This window comes from Calidris pugnax, unplaced genomic scaffold (assembly GCF_001431845.1).
Source record: "Calidris pugnax isolate Ruff unplaced genomic scaffold, ASM143184v1 scaffold24, whole genome shotgun sequence".
NCBI lineage: Eukaryota > Metazoa > Chordata > Aves > Charadriiformes > Scolopacidae > Calidris > Calidris pugnax.
The window spans coordinates 36,292,820-36,313,952 of NW_015090922.1; the positions used below are offsets into that span (position 1 = coordinate 36,292,820).

At 44.3% G+C, this 21,133-nt stretch overlaps 1 protein-coding gene across 2 annotated transcripts in view; it reads left to right on the top strand.

The window, feature by feature from the left end:
* Positions 1 to 21,133, top strand: part of IYD (iodotyrosine deiodinase) — a 33,082-nt gene that overhangs the window by 11,686 nt on the left and 263 nt on the right. Inside the window, exons 3-5 of one of the 2 annotated variants that reach the window (XM_014950581.1) lie at positions 474 to 633; positions 2,162 to 2,318; positions 4,916 to 5,140. In XM_014950581.1, coding sequence (XP_014806067.1) covers positions 474 to 633; positions 2,162 to 2,318; positions 4,916 to 5,098 — 500 coding nt within the window. In that variant the 3' untranslated portion in view covers positions 5,099 to 5,140. Of the gene's footprint in view, positions 1 to 473; positions 634 to 2,161; positions 2,319 to 4,915; positions 5,506 to 21,133 lie in introns of those variants that run through there. The other variant, XM_014950580.1, reaches the window with a different exon arrangement.

The window sequence follows — 21,133 nt, forward strand, 5'->3', positions numbered from 1 at the left end:
AGATTCCTGCAGGTGCTCGCTTCGCCTTGTGTCCCTGAAAGCCCTTCGCTTTGCCCTTCAGCTAAAAGCATGTCTTGCAGTTGGTTGTGTATTCAGACGGTGTGTTGCTTTGGGTATAATGCTTTGTATTAACATTGCTGTGTGCATTTACTGCACCGTAATGCCGCCTCATCATAAGACCCACAGAGGAATTTTTACAAATCCCTTACTTTGGTTTCCTGTAAGACGGCCGTATGAAAGGACTAACCTCTGCCATTGAAGTAGGACTTCACATTCTTGGAGAAAAAAATGAACAGGGTTGTATGCCTGAACTTATCTCAGTCCTTTTCTTCTCATCCCATCCACTTGCTTTCCCATTGCTCTGCTGGTTGGCCTGAAGAGCATTACGGTGGTGAATACCAGAAATCTCACTGCATACCCTTCCCCAGCATTGTGGCAACTGGGCTTTCATCTTTCCCTGGTTTTGTACTAAGGTACTTCACCCAGTGGAGCTCACACTGAGCCCTGGACCTTTGTGGTAGTGCAAGATCCATATTTGAAGCATAAGATCCGTGAGATCGTAGAAGAAGAAGAAGAAATCAACTACAAAAAAAGGATGGGAGACAGATGGGTTAATGACCTGAAAAGACTGAGGTATGAAATATTCACTTGGTTAAGGGGTTTTGAAGGGAGCTGTGTTTTGGTCTAGGAAAGATTATATTGGGAAGTTTTAGTCATGTTTCTTTTTTTCATTTGTGGCTTGTTTTGGTATGTTTCTCCCCCCTCCCCCCCTTATTTTCAGGAAGAAAGAAGCCAAACTGATAATATTCAGCTCAATTTCAAAAACCTTTGTTTTTAAAAATGTTCTTTTGAGTCCATGCTCCTTAAATTCTCCCCAGTTTTCTGATACTGCTCAGGAAGGCAGCTGTAAATATTTCTCACTTCCTGATCACAGGGAAAGAAGGCAGGTGGGGGTCAGAGACTGCCTCAGCCAGAGAGTTGCCAGAGTCACTATATTGTGGACCTTTTGCTAATTTACAGCTAAGAAGAAACTCCTGTCTGAGGAAGGTGGAGCTCCCACCTTGGAGGAGCTGGAAAAAAATTTACTATCTGTATATGTTGATTCTAGTTACCTTGTTCAAAGGGCCAGGTGAGATGCACCTGACTGATACACAGAAAAGAAAATCTCACTATGCCTGTGTGTTTCAGTCTCACCACAAGAAATATGAAGTAAGTCACTCTGATACCCAGCACACCCTTTCCTGTTGTATGGCTTTGTCTTGATTCACAAGATGATGGGAATCTTACTGAACACACCATAGTTTAGAAAATTGAAGTGATCTGAGGTAGCCCCAAGTCTTGGCCCTATGCAAGTGCTGAATTATGCAATATTTAATTGTTCCAAATGCCCTCCAAAGTCTGACTGACTTGCTTGGCTTCACACAATGGGAAGACATCTACTGAGTCTTGGCTTGTCAAATGAAGCGTATGCACAAAGCTTTATAGGGTTCATTTGTCCAGCGTGTTTCATAATGTTCTTGTTTTTCAGGTGCTTCTGTGTTATGTAAATGTTTATATGAACCACTAAAATATAGTATTTTTTAAATTTTGAGAACAGTAGAAAGCACACAATTTTTTATCTAAATCCTACATCATAATTGTATATATCGTCATTAAAAGAAATAGGGAAGCAAATTAATTCTAACAGCTCTGAAATCTCCCAAAACAGAATAACGTTTTTTTGCTGTTAGAATATATTTATATATATTTGCACCGCAGACCAAGAAGTTTTCAGCTTTTCTGCCAGCCATTTTCAACACAATCAAAACCAAATTGGCACTGCTGGTAACAAGTGGAGCTGTAAATCTGCAAAATTTCAGGAATTAAATAATCTCAAGAGCAAACGCTCATAGATAAGAGGTCAAGAATTACCTTGTATTTTTACACAATTGCACTCTTTAGAGTAAGCGCATCAACTCCTCAGTCAAATCTGTTAAAATTGAGAGCTCTAATCAAGCTCCCCCCTCTCTTTTAAAGCTGATAATACTTAATCCTTCGCAGTGAATGTTCTAAGCTTTAGTCTTCTGCTGTAATTGTCATGTACCCTTAGTGCCCTCTTGCAGGCAGTAAATGTGACTGAAAAACTTGCAGAATAAGTGTCTTGAACGTCATTCTTTTGCAGAACAAACTGGATCAAAGAGTACTTGGACACCGCTCCATATCTGATCCTCATTTTCAAGCAGGTCTATGGGCGGCTTCCAAATGGTAAAAAGAAGACCCACTACTACAATGAAATCAGTGTTTCTATTGCCTGTGGTATCCTGCTTGCTGCACTGCAGGTACGTTGACAGAACTAACATACTAGAAGTCAACCTACTGGTTTGGCTTACATACCAAGACTATTCTGCCCAAATGAAGGTGGAACCCAATTTAGATTTTAACATTATCAGTCCTCACTATTACTCCAATTCCTGGCAACATGTCTGAGTTTTGAATTTTAAAGTTATTCTGCACAGGCCCACATCTGAGAAGGTGATTCCTACCCAGAGTGCTGGTTAACAAGAAGAAAAACATAGCACAGCTTGCTTCCAGAGTTGCCACTCTTCTCCCTGCACAGGCTTCAGCCTTATGATTATGAAATCACAGATTTCTGCCTCATGCTAACAGGGCTGGCAGGGTCTGCAGGCTACCCAAGCACGGCTGTGCGGTGCCACACCGGCCCCTTCTTTTCAGCAATCCCTAAAAAAATGGCTTGACCCCAAATCATTTTTAGTACATGATGCTGGAAAAAAAAACTATCAGGGACATATTTCACGGAACAGGCTGTACTATTTCAATCGGTCTTTCCGAGGCGTTTGTGAAAGTGAACTGATTTCTAAAGCTCAGCATGTTTGAAATCAGCCAGTTGGATTTTTCTCAGTGGTTTTTCAGTGCTCAGTTCTGCTTGTTGTATCTGATGTACTCAAACAAGTGTTTAAATAGTGATGCTATTCCAGTAGTTAACTTGGCCTGTCAGCAGGATAACAGCAAGGTGCCACCTCTTACATCAGGCCGATTTCCTACCAGGAGCTGCCATTTCTCCTCCATTCTGCTTTGAGAGACACTTCCCTCCCTGCGCTGTTGCTCCTCAGGAGGATCTTCAGGATAGGAAATAAGGGCAGTGAGCAGTGCAGAAGCACATGGCTGGGGTGTTGCCACTCCACTGCTGCACAGCACTCTGTGTTGTCCCTCCATGGAGCTGAGATCCAAGGGGGTGCTCAGGGATGGGGCAGAACCAGCACTGTGTTGCTAGCGCCTTAGTCAGAAGCAGTAGGAGTGACAAAGCTCCGCTTTCCCCTCAGCCAGCCCACCACCAGGCAGGATTCTTGAGGCTCCTTACCCACTGTTAGGCTCCTTAGTGCTGTCTCTTTCCCAGCTCCTAGAAATTAACTGACAATATTAAAGAACACAGTGCAATGGACTCATAACGTTCAGCACCACCATTAGCTTTTCTCCCCCTCAGAAGATCATAGAGATTACATTACATGAGAGGCCTGAGCACCTCTCCCTGTCTGACTTTCATACCTTAAAATGCTTGCATTACATAGAGGGAGAGACTGAAATCCACATGAGCAAATCTCAAGATGTGCCTCAGCTGTCTGGTCATAGCTTGGATAATGTCAGCTCTTTACTATTTGTGAGATTATTTAGCTTTTTGGTGATATTTTGTATGAGAGGAGGAGTGATACATGGACTTCTTTTGAGGTTCTGGTGTAATCCAAAACATTGGCCACTGTGAGAGACGGCAACAGACTCCTGTGACAAGTTCTGAGGCAGAGCCTGTGCCCCCTGTCCCCATGAGCTGCAGCCCTTGAGCAGGAGCCAATGTTCACAAAGCTGTAGGGCATCTTCCTGCCAGTTCTGTGGAGGCAAGACCTGAAACATTTCTCTCTATGATCCAGATGAACCCTGTGGGATGGTATTCCAGTGATACCCCCACAACTGCCTTTCAACTTCCCTGTGGCCGTGGGTGCCCCATGATACTGAGCATGACAGGGAGGTTCCCGCTGTGCAGTGTAAAGGTGTATCCAGCAGAACATGCTGTTGCTGCACTGGGGAAACACCGTATTTCTCTGTAAGCAAAGCAGGCAGCCTTTATGGTTCCAAGCTCAACATGAGCCAGCAGTGCACACTGGTAGCCCAGAAAGCCAACTGCATCCTGGGCTGCATCAAAAGAAGTGTGGCCAGCAGGTCATGGGAGGTGGTTCTGCCCCTCTACTCTGCTCATGAAACTCCACCTGGAGTACAGTGTCCAGCTCTGGAGTCCTCAATGTAGAAAGGACATGGGCCTGTTGGAACGGGTCCAGCGGAAGGCCACGAATGTGATCAGAGGGATGGAGTGCCTCTCCTATGAGGACAGGCGGAGAGAGCTGGGGTTGTTCAGCCTGGAGAAGAGAAGGCTCTGGGGGGACCTTGTAACGGCCTTCCAATATCTGAAGGGAGCCTACAAGAGAGCTGGGGAAGGACTCTTTGTCAGGAAGTGTAGTGACAGGACAAGGGGTAACGGTTTTAAATTGGAAGGGGGGAGATTTAGATTTGATATCAGGAAGAAATTCTTTCCTGTGAGGGTGGTGAGACACTGGAACAGGTTGCCCAGAGAAGCTGTGAATGCCCCATCCCTGGAGGTGTTCAAGGCCAGGCTGGATGGGGCTTTGAGCAACCTGCTCTAGTGGAGGTGTCCCTGCCCAGGGCAGGGGGGTTGGAACTGGATGATCATTAAGGTCCCTTCCAACTCTAACCATTCTATGATTCCATGATTGAGGCTATTAATAAATCAGATGTTCTAAAGCCTGCAGCAGAGTCTAACGAAGCAGCATTTCTGCGCTAGTCAATAGGAGAATGTCTACAGGTCTGGTGGGACCTCTGTCTCACCCTGCTGCTGTCTGTCTTGCTGCAGAACGCGGGTCTGTACACAGTCACCTCCACACCCCTCAACTGCGGCCCCCAGCTCCGGGCACTGCTCCAGCGCCCGGCGAACGAGAAGCTGCTCTTGCTGCTCCCCGTTGGCTACCCCAAGAAAGATGCCACCGTGCCCGCGCTGACCCGCAAGCCGCTGGAAGACATCATGGTGGTGATGTGAGCCCAGCGCCCCGAGGAAGGAGGGCCTCCCTGCTGCCAGCCAGTAAGCAGCAGCCCGCTGAGATTGTCACCGCTGTCTCTGCGTATCGTCCTCCTCTGTCATTGCTGTTTACACCTCTGTTTCTTTTAGTGCTGGAAATCACGGTGGCTGCTTCTGCTAATGGCCGGGAGCAGCCAAGCACCGTGCCTTTGACAGGTGCTGTTACCAACGAGCCCAGGCAGTTGTTCCAGGGGACATGTACGATGGCATTTAAATGACCTTCACCACTCTTTTTTTTTTTTTTTCTTACGCATCGCAGGCACAAATCTTTCCTTGAATTGGAATGTATATTCTCCTTATGCTTTTGTGATTGCCATTGTACAGCCATTTCCACTTCAGAATTTTAACGGAGGTTGTATTAAAAGATATAAAGAGGTCAAACTCCGCTGTCTTATCTTGATCAGCGTGTGCTATTTAAATGCCCTTTTCTCTTCACTGTGCTCAGTTCTGCGTAAGAAGCAGCTGTTTTTCTCATACGCAGTAGCATTTTCCCTACTTGATTGATCTCAAAAACCTTGTGCATACCAGGCTTTCCTAAGCTATTGCTGGTACAAGTGTTTTTGGCTGGGGAAGATCTAGTAGGAGCACAACATCCATAATTTTCTTGTTCTCATGTATTTATACGTGTTCCAGGCACAGTTAGATCATAGGGTAGCTATCGGTGATGCCCTCTATATTTGCTGCTCCCACTGGAAGCGGCCTGAAAGGGAGCTACTGTTTTGGTTATCCTGTTATACCTACAACCATTCCAGTTTAACACCCTGAAATTTAAACTGCTTTAGAGATCCTGACGCTTGGGGAGATGCTTTCACGTCACACCAAATAAGGCGTGTTTTGGTTTATTTTAAAGCTGCTTTCCTGCAAAAGCAACGCTCCCGACTAAGAGCCGTGGGCAGGGGCGAGCTGTGAACGGGCACGAGTGGGAGGTGCCCACTGGAAGGGCCGATGCTGTGATACCTGGGCTGGCAGAGCCCCCTCGTGGGGCTGCCGCTCCCGCCGGCTTCACCCCACCAAACAAGAGGAAAACCCTGGAAGAGAGAAGTCCTCCCCTGAAGCTGTCTGTGTTCTGTTCAATGCTTTCCCACCCTGCCCTCTGCTGCGTGTAACTTCAGGCAAATTGGCGTCGACTTTCCTTGTGTGTTTCTCAAGTCAACTCTCTGCCCCGTGCCTGAAGTCAGAGGACTCTGTTACTCTGGTATAGATGCTCATCTCTGCTATAGCTTAGACCTCACCTGTGTGATGGAGTGTAAGATTCCCTTAAGGTAACTGGGCTGTGGTAATCACCTAAGTGCGCTGCGCTCAGCTTGGAGAAAATAGCAGGTTGTGGCTATTTAGCTGCTTTATAAATGGTTTAAAGCTAAGTGCTGCTGTCTTGTGTTTGGTGGAGATAGCTGTGCCCAGGCTACTGGGTCTGAGCTGGCGTATCGGGGATGTATTAAGCGGCAGTTTCTCAGCTGTGTGTTTGTGTATTATCATATGCCAAATGAATTTATGCTACTACAACAAAAAACCAAAGCAGCTTCTGGGTGTAAGAAGTCTTAGCGTGGTATCCATGCAGTCCTGAGTGATGTGCTCTAGGAAATCCTGCTTTAGCAGGGGAGTTGGACTAGATGGTCTCTAGAGGTCCCTTCCAACTCTGACAATTCCGTGATTCCCTGATACTGTGCATCCCAGATGAACAGAAGCATGCAAGCCATAACCTCAGGTTGTGGTTTTGCTATGACTAAGCTGCAGCACTTCGAAGAACTCCAAGCAAGTAGATGTGCGGTCAGCATCCGGTTGATTTGTTTCTTTAATTATTACATAGATCTCATGGACTCATGAAAAATAAATCTTGAGAAAGCATCCAGCTCGCAGTCCACATCAGGATCAGCTGTACCTGAACACCAGGTACTGACAGAACATGAATTCGCAGCACAAATCCACTGCTCCCAGCAAAACATTTGAAAGAAATAAAAACTCAAAAGCCAATTCTGCCAGTACATAAAAGTGTTAGGAAGTGTTTGTGTGTTTTTTTTTCCAGAAGGGCTCAGCCTTGGCTTCATGTTACTGTCACTGATCAGACCTCCGTGGACATCATTAGGAAGAGGCTGGCTGCTGTACTGTTTTTGAAGATTTCCACCCACCTGAGCTTAGTCATCCGTTCTGCTTTTGCAGAACAGACATTGTATTCGTGACTCATAACCCTCAAGGCATTTCATTATTTCTTTGGCTAACATTACTTATATCAGACATCTAAGAGAGCTATAACCTCTCAGCCAAGTCTTTGCCCATGTAGATGGAACTCCCCTACGCTTGTGGAGTGTAAATAGTGAGGACGCTTAATGTCATGAAAGCTGGACAGTAAGTCTGTTGGAGTTTAAGATGGAAGAGAGTCCTTGAAGCTTCAATCAGCGCAGCAGCAAGTTACCAGTTAAACGTCACATCCTATTGCAGGTTGTGTGTATGTGTGATCACTGTTAACTTTAGCTACAAGACTGGAACTGCATTGATCTAGTTCTGGTAGAAACACAGACAGCAAAGGCAGTCCAAGACCCAGGTAACATAGTCAAAGACATGAAAAACAGTGCTCATCAGTGAGATGGGTAATGACCATAGTCTCAAGGCATCAGTTACCAAGTTTTTTGAGACATAGCATTGAGAGGGGAGGCATTTGAAGGATTTTTAAGAGGAGAACTATGAGGAACTTGGAGTTATTTATGAGGAGCTGTCCTGAGACTGATGGTAAGTTCTTGTCTCCTACCCGAGGGTAAGATCTTGTAACTGAGATCACTAGTGACTCAGCTTGAAAGGGTGAGACCAGAATTGGACAGTTTTGCCCTAGAATGTGACAGTGCTGGTGGAGCTGTCCTGAGGAACACCACTTGTGAAATACCAAGTTCAAGGTATGTATACTGAGAATAGGGTAGAGACAAACACAGCTGAGGAGACTCATGACAGTCATAGATGTGCTTCAAAGAGAGGATCTGCTTTAACAGACAACTAATTTTCCGATGGATATGCAGTAGGACACTAGTCTGTAGATTATGCACTGGATTTTAATGAGGCTTTTGTGTCATTGTTTTTGTAGTGCAAATGGTCCAAATGTCACAAGGCTTTTAGCATTTTCAAGCTATTCCTTTAGCTGACTCACAGGATGGCAATAATTCATGCAGCTTGCAGAAGGCTGTCATAGCCCGTTCTCTGTGGGACCAACGCCAAGGTACCACTCTTTGGTGAAGAGAAATATGTTCATTAGCAGCTTGCTGTGAAAGAGCACTCTCTGAAAGCAGTATTACCAGGTGGAAGAGGTAAGAAAAACTTTCTGGTTTTGCCTTCCAGGGACAAATAAGTACGAGATGTGATGTAAGTCTCATGCAGTAACTGTTCCTGGTGATGCAAGGTAATCTATACTAAACACAGCTGTTGTGACTTCTGGTTTTGTATAAGCAACATATTTGATGTGTACAACTGTTGTGACTTCTGGTTTTGTATAAGCAACGTTTGATGTTCATGTGAGCTGCTTCTCTGACAGGGTGACCTAAAAAAAAAAGCTTTAGAAAGATAGACCTATAGATTGGTAGCTAGAAAAAAAGAGGGGGGAAAAATACTGATTAGGTTTTGTTAAACCTGCAGAAGCCTCTGAGAGTGCTGTCCTTGCAACAGCCTTGCATTCCCTGCTGCAATCCCAAGATCTAGCCAGGGTTAACGATGCACAGTACCTGTCTGCATGAAGTTAATGAGGGCCTAATGGCTTCAGGTGGAAGGCTTTTTGTGGTGGAGAAGAGTTTGGAGCAGCGGTGTGAAAGGTTTTAGCAAGGGTACTTTTGTTTTTGTAGCATTGATTAGCAATACTCTGTACTGTCGTGATCACCCCTTTTTCAGCCTGTAGATCTTAGGCTGCTTTTGATAATAGTGTCACCTCTGTGTACTAGGAAACTTGTTCTTTGGGCTTTGAGGAAGAAAGAAAGACAGAGAGATGAGCAGCAGCTACTAGGCAATGAGTAAGTATCCTTGTAAAGGAGCTGAGGAGAAGAGAGGCTTTCCTACTGCCAAAGTGGCGTAGGTTTGAGACTGGCCATTCTGTTTGTTCCTGTTTATAAACTGGGATGCATTAAATTTAAAGCTGTCTTAATCTTGAGGAGATTATGTGGCTATCGAAAAAGCTGTGTGACTCCTGAGATTATGTGTAAAGGCTACTAATGAGTGATGATTTAGCTGCTGCCAAGCAGGAGAGTTGTGACACCACTCCTGTTTGGTATAAAGCCTTTTATTTCTCAGAGTGCTTTTTAGGCTTAATACAATACAGCAGTTTGTTCTCTAATTTTGGTCTCCATTTCTCTTTTCTGCTGGAAAATGGAGATGAAGCACACAGAGGGAAAAGAATAATTTTAAATTCAGTGAAGTTCATATATTGCTTAATACAATACAGCAGTTTGTTCTCTAATTTCGGTCTCCATTTCCCTTTTTTTGCGGGATAATGGAGATGAAGCACACAGAGGGAAAAGAATAATTTTAAATTCAGTGAAGTTCATATATTGGTCGAAATAAAAAGGTGGTATAATCAATAAGCAACATGTTGGACAGTTATACCTGGCTTTATAAATTTAAGTATTAAGTAATGATGTATGTAATACAGTTTTGCAAAACTGTATAAAGTAAGAGCATCCTCAACTTTAAACTAGGGTGAATTATCAATTAACTTGAGTGGTAGCTGATCCTGCAAAGGGGGAAAAAAAAAGCAAACTTCAAAAGGAAGCATTTAAATATTTATAAATACACTATCAATTAAAAAATCAAAAGGCACTGGAGATACTGACTCATTTCGATTAACTGCATTTTTGAGAAAGCTTGAAAAGAATTGTGATTATTTCATTTTGCTGCTTTGGAAAGCAAAGCAGCATATGCAAGTGTAATCACTTGAAAGAGATCTGGGGTCTGTTTCATGCTGAACTGTATTTCAGACTGGCCTTGAAAAGAGAAATTGTATTACTGAGCTGTCTGCTAGCTAAGATGTCAAGCCAACAACTGATCATCGATGTGTAGGATTCCAGATTGTGTTTCATCTTAAGGGTATATTCTGAGTTGAACAGGGCTCGTTAGCTCATTTCTGTAGCTTGGTGAGATGGAGAGATAAACATGATGCGCAAACCTTAAATACGTGGTGTCTTGAATGTCTCACTTTGCTATAAAAGCATCAGAAATGAAAGGTGGTCGAGGGATGGTACCAGACAGGGAGATTTCTTGTTGTGAGTGCTAACTCGGGCTGTGCAAGTGTGTGTAAGTGTGTATGTGCAAAAGGTGTATGTGTGCCTCTAGAGCCCTGGTGAAGTGTGTGGCACAGCAGAATCACTCTTGCCCCACGTGATATGGATTGGTGCTTCACTAGTGGCTGTAGTTTTGCCACTTTCCCAGGAAGGAAATGTTAGGCAAACTTAAAACACTGCTGCTTTTGGGAGGTACAGAATTAAGCCTAGGAAAAAACTCTAAGGGAAAAAGGAATCTTACAAAGTGTCTCATTTCCTACCAGAAGACAGGAATGTTTTATATAAGGTCACCTTTAAATATTGCTTCTCCCTGCTAGTAAGCGGGCCTTGAGTGCACTCATGATGAATGAACAGTGGCAGAATAATGGCTGCTTCTTGTTTATTCATCTTCTAATGTTACCTACTTCAACCTCTTTCTGTCCTTCATTTCTCATCTGTCACTTTGTACTATTTTTTTTATATAGGTACTTTTTGAGCTTTGAGCGTTTTCTTTAATAAAACAGTGCTCCATTTCTTTAATAGAAACACAAAATGTTGCATTAGATACTAACCAAATGATACCGAACTCCTCATTAGTTCAATTACGTGTACTCTGTCTTCAGTAACTGGATTTCAACTTGGCATCCCTGAGTGAGTAGCTTGATCTGGTTGCATCCATGTTGTTCATATGCTCACAGACCTGACTTCTTCTGCCTGAAGTTCATGTTGTCTTGTTACTGACTAGATTCAAGAACAAGAGCTGACATGTAAGCAACATGGGTAGGTGTTTTCATTCTAACTTTTCAGCCTGTTATATATTGTGGTATATATATATAATCCCTATATATTGCTGCTGTTCTGTAATATCAAACGATTCCTGATGCAGTATTTACTGTGAAGAGGACCAGAGCTGTAGCGTTATTCCCAGGTTTTGTGTGTGGGTTCTGGACACGGATCTTAGCCCTTTTGTGTTACACGGGGTAGCACTTCATGTCTTATCAGCCTTCTCTATGGAGCAGTCTGCCGTGTGTGGTTTTAATAATAGAGCAGAAATATCAACTTTTCAAGGCTATGGTCAGCCCACAGAGGTAAATGACTTCACCTTCCCTTACTTCATAGCACCAAGGTGCAAGCCATCTCTGGATATATCAACTCCATGAGCAAAGCTGGTAAGTTGAGAGTTTCCCACGTGTAATTTCTATTTAAAGGGTATATAACTCCACTTGATGTACATGTGCAAAAATATATGAGTACTATGCAAAGTGTGCGGAGTTGACAGAAGACCTAGGAGAACAGCAAGCACAGGTCAGTAGAAAGAACTCAATTTTTGTGTGCTTATTTTTACTGAGATTTTTCTCTACGTTGGTGCAGCACCCAGGCTCCATTCACACCTGTAACAAAAAGCAATCCTCACCCCAAAGTTTGCGTCTTCCTTTCAGCTGAAATTGTTAACATTATCTGTTTATAATTAGATGACAAAACACAAGTAGAAATTTGACTGAGGTAATAAACAAAGGTTAAGCAAGATGCTGTCATCTGTTGCCTATTTTAACTGCCAGCAGGGAATCTGGCAGGTACCTCCAAATCGAAGTGAGTAACTCTCTCTGTGAATATTGCCTCCCCGTTTCATTTAGTAAATTGTTGATGAACAAATTGCAAAGTTCAAGAATGTAATTATTTGGAATTAGTAGTGAATTTCTTTAGCACATAATTGATATTCTGTGGATCATTTGATTAGCAGCTGAAAACAGTTTGTAATTGATGCTGTAATTAGTTAGCATAGTGCTCACTCCAAATGAGACTGCAGTGTTATAAATTTGGGTAGACCTAATTATCCCACCAGAATACAGAGCCAGTGTAGCTTGACATCTAACTAACTTAACACTGAACAAATGTCTTGTAATAGAAGACTACATGCAGGAATCAAACATGGGAGACCTGCAACCCGGCCTGGATCAAAAATGGCCTCAGAATTTGCTTCTTTTTAATTCTGTGCTGATGTCAGATGTCTGTGGGTTCCCACTTTATGGTTTCACATCTCACTGGGGTGCCAGGGCAGAGGGGACTAAATATGATTCATGGATGAAAATCAGCACATGAAGGTTGGGATACCCTCTGAACAAATGCTTGTTGTCTGTGGGATGAAGGTCCCTCTTGACTGAAAGCTGGGTATTTTCACCTGCATAATCATGCAGCAGACCTGTCCTGTGGGAGGGATATGTTTCCTCCTGCCCCTTAGATGTAGGAGAGCAGAGTCCTCCTGTGAGAAGCTGACTGGGGAAATAATATTCTCTGCATGGGTTATTCAGAGTCAGTTGATATACCAGGAGACTGTGTTGCCTGCAGGCCAGTATTTCTGCCCAGAGTAAAAATACCTTTTGTAAGAAAAAGTAAATAATGTTTTAAACAATATTTTTTTCTTTGGTTGGTTTATAAACCACATAACTAACCTGGCATGTTTGTTATGCTCTCCAAGGGCTGAGCGCATAAATGAAAAAAAAAAGGGAGGGGGGACGGAGAGGATTTTTTTTATTATTGTATTATTTAGCTTCTTAGAGTAAGCCTAGTAATATGGAATAGGATTTCCCTTGACCTTTTGTAGATACAATAATCTTTTTATCTCCAGCTGCTTCCAGCTGGCAAGAAAATACACGAAGGGCTCCACCACGTTTAATGCCATTTTTCGGGGACCACTAGATGGCACGAGAACATTGTGTAGGAACTGAGTCCTCCTGCCTGGAAATGGGTTGTCTCATTAACTCCACACTCCTGTCACCTTTCACCATATGCTGTTACCCCAATCACAGATCTAGGAGTATGTATCTGAGAATAAAACCCTAGCGTTTTGTCTGTGATGGGAAAGGGACCGCACAGAATGCATAAAATTTGGCACGCAGTTAAATACCTTAAGAGTTCACTGTAGATGAAAAGGGTGAGATTCACCTCATTCAAGCTTTGATGTCCCTAGATAGGTGGGGTTTCTCTTCGCTGTAGGAAGGTCCCAGCTTTGTCTAGTCACCTATTGCCATGTGCTTTGTAGTGATACAGACACAGAAGGCTGCACGTTAGTCATGTGTCTGTTCACTGTCATGTTCACTAGGTGTTTTTAAATAAGAAAATGGTCATTAATTTCCAATTTCATTGAATTAATTCTCCATGTATTTCCCTTCCTCCACTGCGTGTCTTTCATACTCTCACCCAGACCTCTGCAATCCTGGCTAGCCAGGCATTTTTCTCCCAAGGAGCAGATCCAACTCCAGTCCGCTCAAAGGCTCTTACTTGCTCATGTGAAGCACAAGGCACGGTTTGTCCTCTGGGCAGGATGTGTAGGTGTTTAATTCCTGCTCTTTGCTGAGAGAAGGTGACCACAAAGAGGGAGATCAATCCAAAGGAGTTTCTTTCTCTTCAGACATTGGTAAGTTGTCAGTGAATTATGCAACACAAGGCTGAGAAGAGCTGTGGAGAAAAAGCTTCCCCCCGACTTTCCCCATCTTGACTCTGAAGTCAATCTTTCTTTATTCTCTACTTAAGGGATTTTGGAATAAGCTATGTATGAAAACTAGAACTCTCTCTATTTCCGTCAGCGGTGTGAGAATTAAGCATGGGGTTTTAAATAACTTGGGAAGTAAGTACAAGTCACCTTATTATATGGACTGCGGTGGGCTTAGAAGCCTAATAGGAGCTTAGAAGTGCAAAAAGGCCTGTGAGTGAAATACAGACTCGAAGGCATGTCTGTAATGCTGAGTTCAGGCTGGCTCTATTGCAGTCTTAGAACAAAGAAAATGCTTACTGGGAGAAGGTAGGCTGGAACTGGCCTGCAGGTGCAGAGGAGTTGGTTGCCCAATCAGCAAGTCGGATGCCAACACCAAACAAAGGAGCATCTGGTGCTTTCCCCTTAGTGAAGATTCAGCCAGGTAGTTAAGACTGGCACAAGGCTGGCACTCCTGCCCATATAATATTGAAAATATCACTTAACATATTTTTTCTCTCCTTATCTGTCAGTGCATGAACAGTGGGATTTGTGATGATAATCTACAAAGGAAATGAAGGGGGAAAATTACTAGAGCAGCCCATGATAACCTTGATCTCATAATCTCATAGTTGCTGCCTACATCAGTCGTTCTGATTTCATATTCAGTTTATCTGTGATTGAAGCTTATTTGTATTTGATCATTAATCATGAACGTGTCTTCCCATAATAGTCATGGATGCTGAAAGGATACCGGGAAACGAGGAGTCTGAGAAAGAATAGATAAACACTGCAGAAATATTTTAACACTGGACAGACTGGCAGCAGTGAACTTCGTGCACTTGGGGAAGGAAATAATGTAGGCTTGAACTTCAAATCCATTTTGGCTGCTGCTTTCAGCATTTCAGTTCCTCCCGAGGAGGATGCCAGGTGTCTGGCTGAAAATAGAAAGTGTTCCCAGGCAGGGTTTTCTGTCTGTATTCTGTGCTCCTGTGTTCAAAAAGAAGAAAATATCTCCTTACAAAGACCAGGCACTAGATGGAATATACAGTGTGGGTTGTTTTTGTTTTTTTTTTAAATATGCTGCTGTCTTGTTTGTATAATGCTTAGATAAATACGCCTGAAGTTTCTCCCATTAATGTGATTAATTTGTACTTCCTTGCTGCATAACCTACTGTCCCCTGCTTTGCACTTCTGTCACTAGAGGCAACACAGAGCGGTTGATGGAGAAGTTGAAGACTGCCACAAAGTGTGAAACACCTTTCATTTTTACCTTGAAAGAGTTGCTGAAGGGAAAACAGAAGAAGAGGGAGCGCTGAGAATTAGACATGGAAAGGATCTTATGAACTCATGGCATATGAGGGAAAGAGCAGTTACTGTTCTGCAGATTTGCATCACTCGAGCGAAACAGTTCCACAGCGATCTTCCTGGCTATTTTTGGTATTTCTGTAAATCACAGCAATATGTAAGTATTAGCTGCAGAGCCCCAGTACAGAAGCTCCCCGTGAATAACTTTCAGTTTGGAATTTGGTAGTTTCCAGGAAGCCCTGAACATGCTGGGATGACGAGCACCTGGATGTGTGTGCTCACAGCAGCCAGCACCCTGTGGCTCCCTGGGCAAGGACCAGAGTGTCCTCTCTGCAGTGTCCTCTCTGCAGTGTCCTCTCTGCAGTGTCCTCTCTGCAGTGTCCTCTCTGCAGTGTCCTCTCTGCAGTGTCCTCTCTGCAGTGTCCTCTCTGCAGTGTCCTCTCTGCAGTGTCCTCTCTGCAGTGTCCTCTCTGCAGTGTCCTCTCTGCAGTGTCCTCTCTGCAGTGTCCTCTCTGCAGTGTCCTCTCTGCAGTGTCCTCTCTGCAGTGTCCTCTCTGCAGTGTCCTCTCTGCAGTGTCCTCTCAGCCCCTCTGCCCGCTCCCCCTCTCTGACTGCACCTGGAGCTGAGGAGCGAGCCCGCCTTGGCTAGCGTGGCTATGCCTGAAGGGGTGAAAATGAAGGAGGAGAAGCCAGAGGGATGCTGAGGAATGCAGGGCTGACCACTGCTTCACCCAGACTGGCCCGTGGCTCTTAGCGAGCTTGCGTGCGCTGGGCGTCAAAGCCAGCGGTGGTGCAAGGCTGAAGGAACAAGTTCTGCCGCCTGAAGAAAGAAAAGTGCTTGGCTGAAGGAGGAAATAAAGCACCGATCCCACAGTCTTAAGGCTAGACTCCCATGGAAGGCTGGAGTGTTGATTATTTTTAGCAGGGGAGAGCCTAGGGGGAGGGCTTGTCAAATAGATGAAACCATTGTTAGGAGCAGACCAGAACTCTCCCGCAGCACTTTCCTTTCCATCACACCTGCATCCTGATGTGAAATAAAAAGAGGGGAGGGGGGATGTGGAGCAGAGAAAAGCTGCGGCTGGAGAGCTGAAGTGGTAGCGGTTGGTGATGGAATCGCTCCTTCCTGTCACTGCTTTTGCCCTATTAGCTTCTCTTGCGCTGATTTCTTTCTGCTAATCCCCAGGATAGCCTCTGAGAGTTGTTTATCATCCTGAGGCAAAATGTTCCAGCCTCCTCTCACCACCCTTGCTTCCTGCAGTCAGCGGTGCTGATAGGTCTAAGTGTCCAGAAGAGCCTGAGGACAGAGTGGGAGGATGTTTTCTCCTTTTTCTAAGCTCTCTGGGCCCATTACTCTTGCTCAGCCGGGGAGAGCTGTTGTAGTTCCTCCTGCTTTCTCCCAGGCATCCAGGCTGTGAGAGGCAGCGCTGTCATGCTGCAGCAAACAAGGTGCTGCCCAGCTGCCAGAGGAATCATCCATGATGGACCAGGTGTTGCCTAACCTCCTGCTTTTGGAGAACACGTTTAAACATTGTTCAAAGCAATCTGGTCACTGTGGGATGGCATGGGTGGGTTGGGCAGGACAGAGTATTCAAGGCTGCCCTTTGCCAGCTAGGTTTTCTCTAATCCCCTGGCTCTGGTGTATGATTTATCTCCCAGACAGAAGGAAAAGAAGGCTGGGGGAGCATGTTTGCCCTGGAGAGAGAAGGTATTTGGAAGGGCAGCTGGAGCTTCAGGCAGCTAGGTGTTGTGGCAACAGAAGCTGGATCTTGATATCTGGAGCAAGAGTGTGAATGTGAGAGAGGCTTGCAGAGATAGAAAGGATCCTCAGAGACTGGGAATTATGGTCTAACCCAGTTTGAGTCTCTTGTCTCTTCTCCCCTTCTGTTCAACCATTTAGGTCACAGCCATTTACAGAAGATAGTCTTTTATGTGGTAGTCCTTTGAAGAGGCCTACCATGATTCTTCAGTCCTGGGACCATGCCCTGCTTTTGTATTGCCCTACAGGTCCTCTAGCTCAGGGTCTTTGACTCTAGAAGCAGAGGCTTGTCCATAAAACAGCACTATATATTTCCCAAGAACTAAACTTTACAGGGACATACACACACTGAAGAAATACAAAGGCAGATAATCTACGTACCGACCTGTTGCCTTCAGAAACCTACCAGCTCAAAAATGGAGGCCACTGGGACCCTCAACTGTGACTGAAGGCAAGGTAGGACTGAAGTCTGTCTCCCTTAACAGTCTTTCTGAATACTTTTGGAACCCTTCTTTTAAACCTACTCAGATGGTCTGTCCTCCACCAGCTTTTCCTGCTTTTCCTTCTTCTTACATAGCAGATCAGCCTGACCTCAGGAAGCTCTTGTACAATCACATGAAAATGTGCCTTGCCCTAGAGTATTCCAACACCTACTTATCATCTAAAAGAAGAGATGAGACCCCTCTGGGGTCTCTGAAGTGCCTCATGAAGGGCCCAGGGGTCCTAAGCATGAAAACCCTCTCCAGAAGGGGTAGGTAAATGGCTGAGCTGTATGAAACTCAGCTGTGTTCTTCCCTGCCTGATGCAGACAGCCTGTGTTTCAGTTTAAAGTCATCATTTTGTACAGTAAATTGCCTTCCAGTAATCAAACAAACATTTAAAAGATTATATGTACAATTACAGGGAATCTCCAAATCCGTCGCAGATGTCCTTGGGGTTTTGTATGCCTAAGGGAAAGCCTGGGCTTTTAAAAATGGAAAAAGCAGGAGAGATGAAAGGGAAAAGACTAGTTGCTTTAACAGAAAAATGGGAATTATCAGACTGAACCAGGCTTAGACGGTGTCGTCTGGCTTGAATACTCTGAGTACAGAAGGGGGCTCTAATTATCACAGTTTGCACCAACTGGTGGAGCACATGCCTTCGCTCATGTAGGCTGCTGGTATCTGCTCCACCGAACCCTCTCCCTTTGGAGCTGGGATCCCTGCAAGCAGAACTAGAGCTTAATTACTCTGGCTGCTCCCTCCCGGGAAGGGCTCCACACGCTGATGTCTGCTATCAGCCTGCGCTAAAGGAGGAGCAGGGAAAGAGGAGCTGCTGCATTGCTGTGGAACAGCTGCATTTCAGGATCAGTGCCAAAAGTGGGGGAGGAAAACTTCTGGAGGCCTGAAGAGAGATAGAGAAAGGCAGATCCCTCCAGGTCTGAGACCAACGCTGTGTGTGGGCAGGAGCCGGGACGCTGTGTGGGAAAGATTTGCTGTTTCAGTAGAAGGGGAGTTCCCTCCTGGGTCTTCATGCAAACCGCTTCCCCTAAATCCCAGGCTTTATCACAGATCTAGGCTGGTACCATGGGATGGGCTGCAGAGCTACACCCTCCACCCCCTTCCACTCCCTGCCACCAGAATCCGGTAACCTCTGGGTTTAAAGATGCACTGATTTTGGCACAGAGGGTCTCGGAGCTGAAACCAGCAGTGGGGGCTGTCCAAGCCCCTCCTTGGCAGCATGAGGCAGCACAGGATGGGAAGCTCCAGGCATTCTGGAGGTCCTCTGCAGGATGTGGTGATGCTGCCACAGCTCTCACCCTTGTTTGGCTCTCTCTTGGTTGTGTGTGAGACAAGGGCACTCCAGCAGGGCAGACAAACGCAGGGTTCAGTAATATCAGCCAGGAATTTTTCTGCTTCATAAGAAAGGTTGAGCATAAAGACTGTTTATTTTTTTTTACCTCTTGGTGTTTGATATCAGAAAAGCACTTTGCTACTCTGCAGACATGCCTGTGCTTCCAGTGACTTCATTTTGGAAGCGCCCAGTCACACCTGGGGAGAGTTGTGAAGTGCAAGTCGGGATGACAGCATCTTCTGTAAATACAACAGGATTTCCTGGGATTATGTTTGAATGCTCTTGGGTAGGGGGGGAATGTATTTGGTCTCTGACAAAGCCATGAGAAGGCTTTCCAGATTATGTAATTTATAAGGCCACAGGCTATAGCCCGGCCAGCAAAATGCTTCAAAGTGAATGATTTGAGGATGTCTGTGTGGCTCTGTTCGGTAAATCTATATCGCATGGGATACAGTTACAGTGAAATACTTAGCCTGTCTAAACCACGTTTCTGTCATTCTTTTTTTTGTAAGCATTAAAAAAATGTAATGCAAACCAGCTAGCTATGTGCTACTTGCAGGAATGTGTCACGGGATTACTTTGTGACCAATCTAAGTGCTTTTCCAATGGCTCACAGCTTTCTGGTATATTCTCCATAAAGTTTTCTTCCCTTTTCTGTATTTAAAATTGGTTATGATTATCTGAACAGGGGACAATAACTACATCCTGGTGAATAGTATAATGAATATGAAGTTACTTTGGCAAACCAATTTCATTTTAATGAATCTCATTGTTAGTTGAATATATTAAATAATTAGTGTGTCCTCTTTGAGGGCAAATGCTTCTCCTGAAATTAAAGCCTTATTTTTTGAGCATGACGCTTAGCTGGTTGTGAGTGGCAGTGGACTAGGTAAACCCTATTGTTCTAGCCCTATTTGGTGGTATGGATAAGCTTTCTAACGTAGACTTAAAACCTGCTATCTGCAAACAAAGTGTGTAGTTCTAAAATAAGCTTTGGTAAGCCATCAATCTGGCAGCATTTGAGCGGACTGTCAGTGAAGTACAAGCAGGAAAGGAAAGGACATGCCATTTTGAATTTGCCCTGTCTGTTGGTGGAAATAGTCTTGTGGTGTTTGTCCAGTAGAGTTACTGAATCCAATCAACAACACAAACAGCTCAGAGACATTTCCATTAGTTGGGACCAAGACATATTATTTCTGAAATTCTGAGGAGGAGTTTGGTGAAAATATGTTTTAAAGAATAAATCTCACTCGCACCAGTGACTGTGGTTCCAGTGCATTGTGGCGTAGCTGTTAGTAGCATGCTGAAGCCCATGCTGTTATGGATCAGGAGCTGGGAGGTAATCAGTGTCTGTAGCATTGCCTATGATATTACTGGAAATCTATCCTCCCTAGCATATACACTATCCAACTCCAAGCATTGTAGTTGGTTTTGATCTCCTGAGGTTATTCTGCTTCTGAAGTGAAGGGACTGAAGTGACACAAGAATGGGGTTCAAGTGGTTCTTTGTTTCAAACAGCCACTGGATTTCAGCAAAAATCAGAGAATTTTGGGGCAACAGACAGTTCCTTTCCTGTCTGAATTGTATCTTTTCTGGCATGGGATGCTAGAGATATCTTCTTTTCCAGTGTAGTGAAAGGAAGTATATCTTGGTCAGGATTAGTATTGGCAGGAGATAACATTTGCTTGAGAAGGAAGGTGTATTGTTATAGCATGATAGACTGTAATTTAAATCATTCACAATGCAATTTTTTTCTGTGGGTCCTGTCTGTAAACTAAACTAGAAACTGGCATTTTAGCTGGGTGCATTCAGTTTCAAAGCACTGAATACTGCACATAACGTCAGCAAGAATTGTAATTTTCTTGCATCATATAATTTTCATAAGTAGTGGCTCTGCACCTCTTTCCTTCTCCATCTGAATAACGTCTCTGATTTTTATTTTTTTTCTTTGTCACTCTGGAAAAACACTGTAATAACTGTCACATTCAATACACTTGTCTCAGTTTAGTTGGTTTCACTATGCTCTTGCTAAGTGGATGAATGAGTTGGAGCTTTGTCTTCTTCTGAGGCAGGAGTTGTCTGAGGGTACTTGAATCTCACTGCTGCAGACTGTGAAGAAAGGGAGGTGAATGAGCTGCTTGTGAGGGCCATGCTAGCAGCCTCCATTGAACCAAGAAAGAAAGAACCAAGAGGACCTGAAAAGCAGAAGGCACAAAAAAAGGGGGTTCAGAACAAAACTGAATGAGGTGGTGTTTGCTAGAGGTATGGTGATGTTCAGACCTCCTTCCTCTCTTTCCTAAAGGACTCTGTAGGAAATGTCTCATGCTGACAAAGGCACATGGTGGAATGGTGATAAAAGGCCTTTTCTTCTCTATCTAGATGTTCACTGAAGGGTAGTTTTTGTC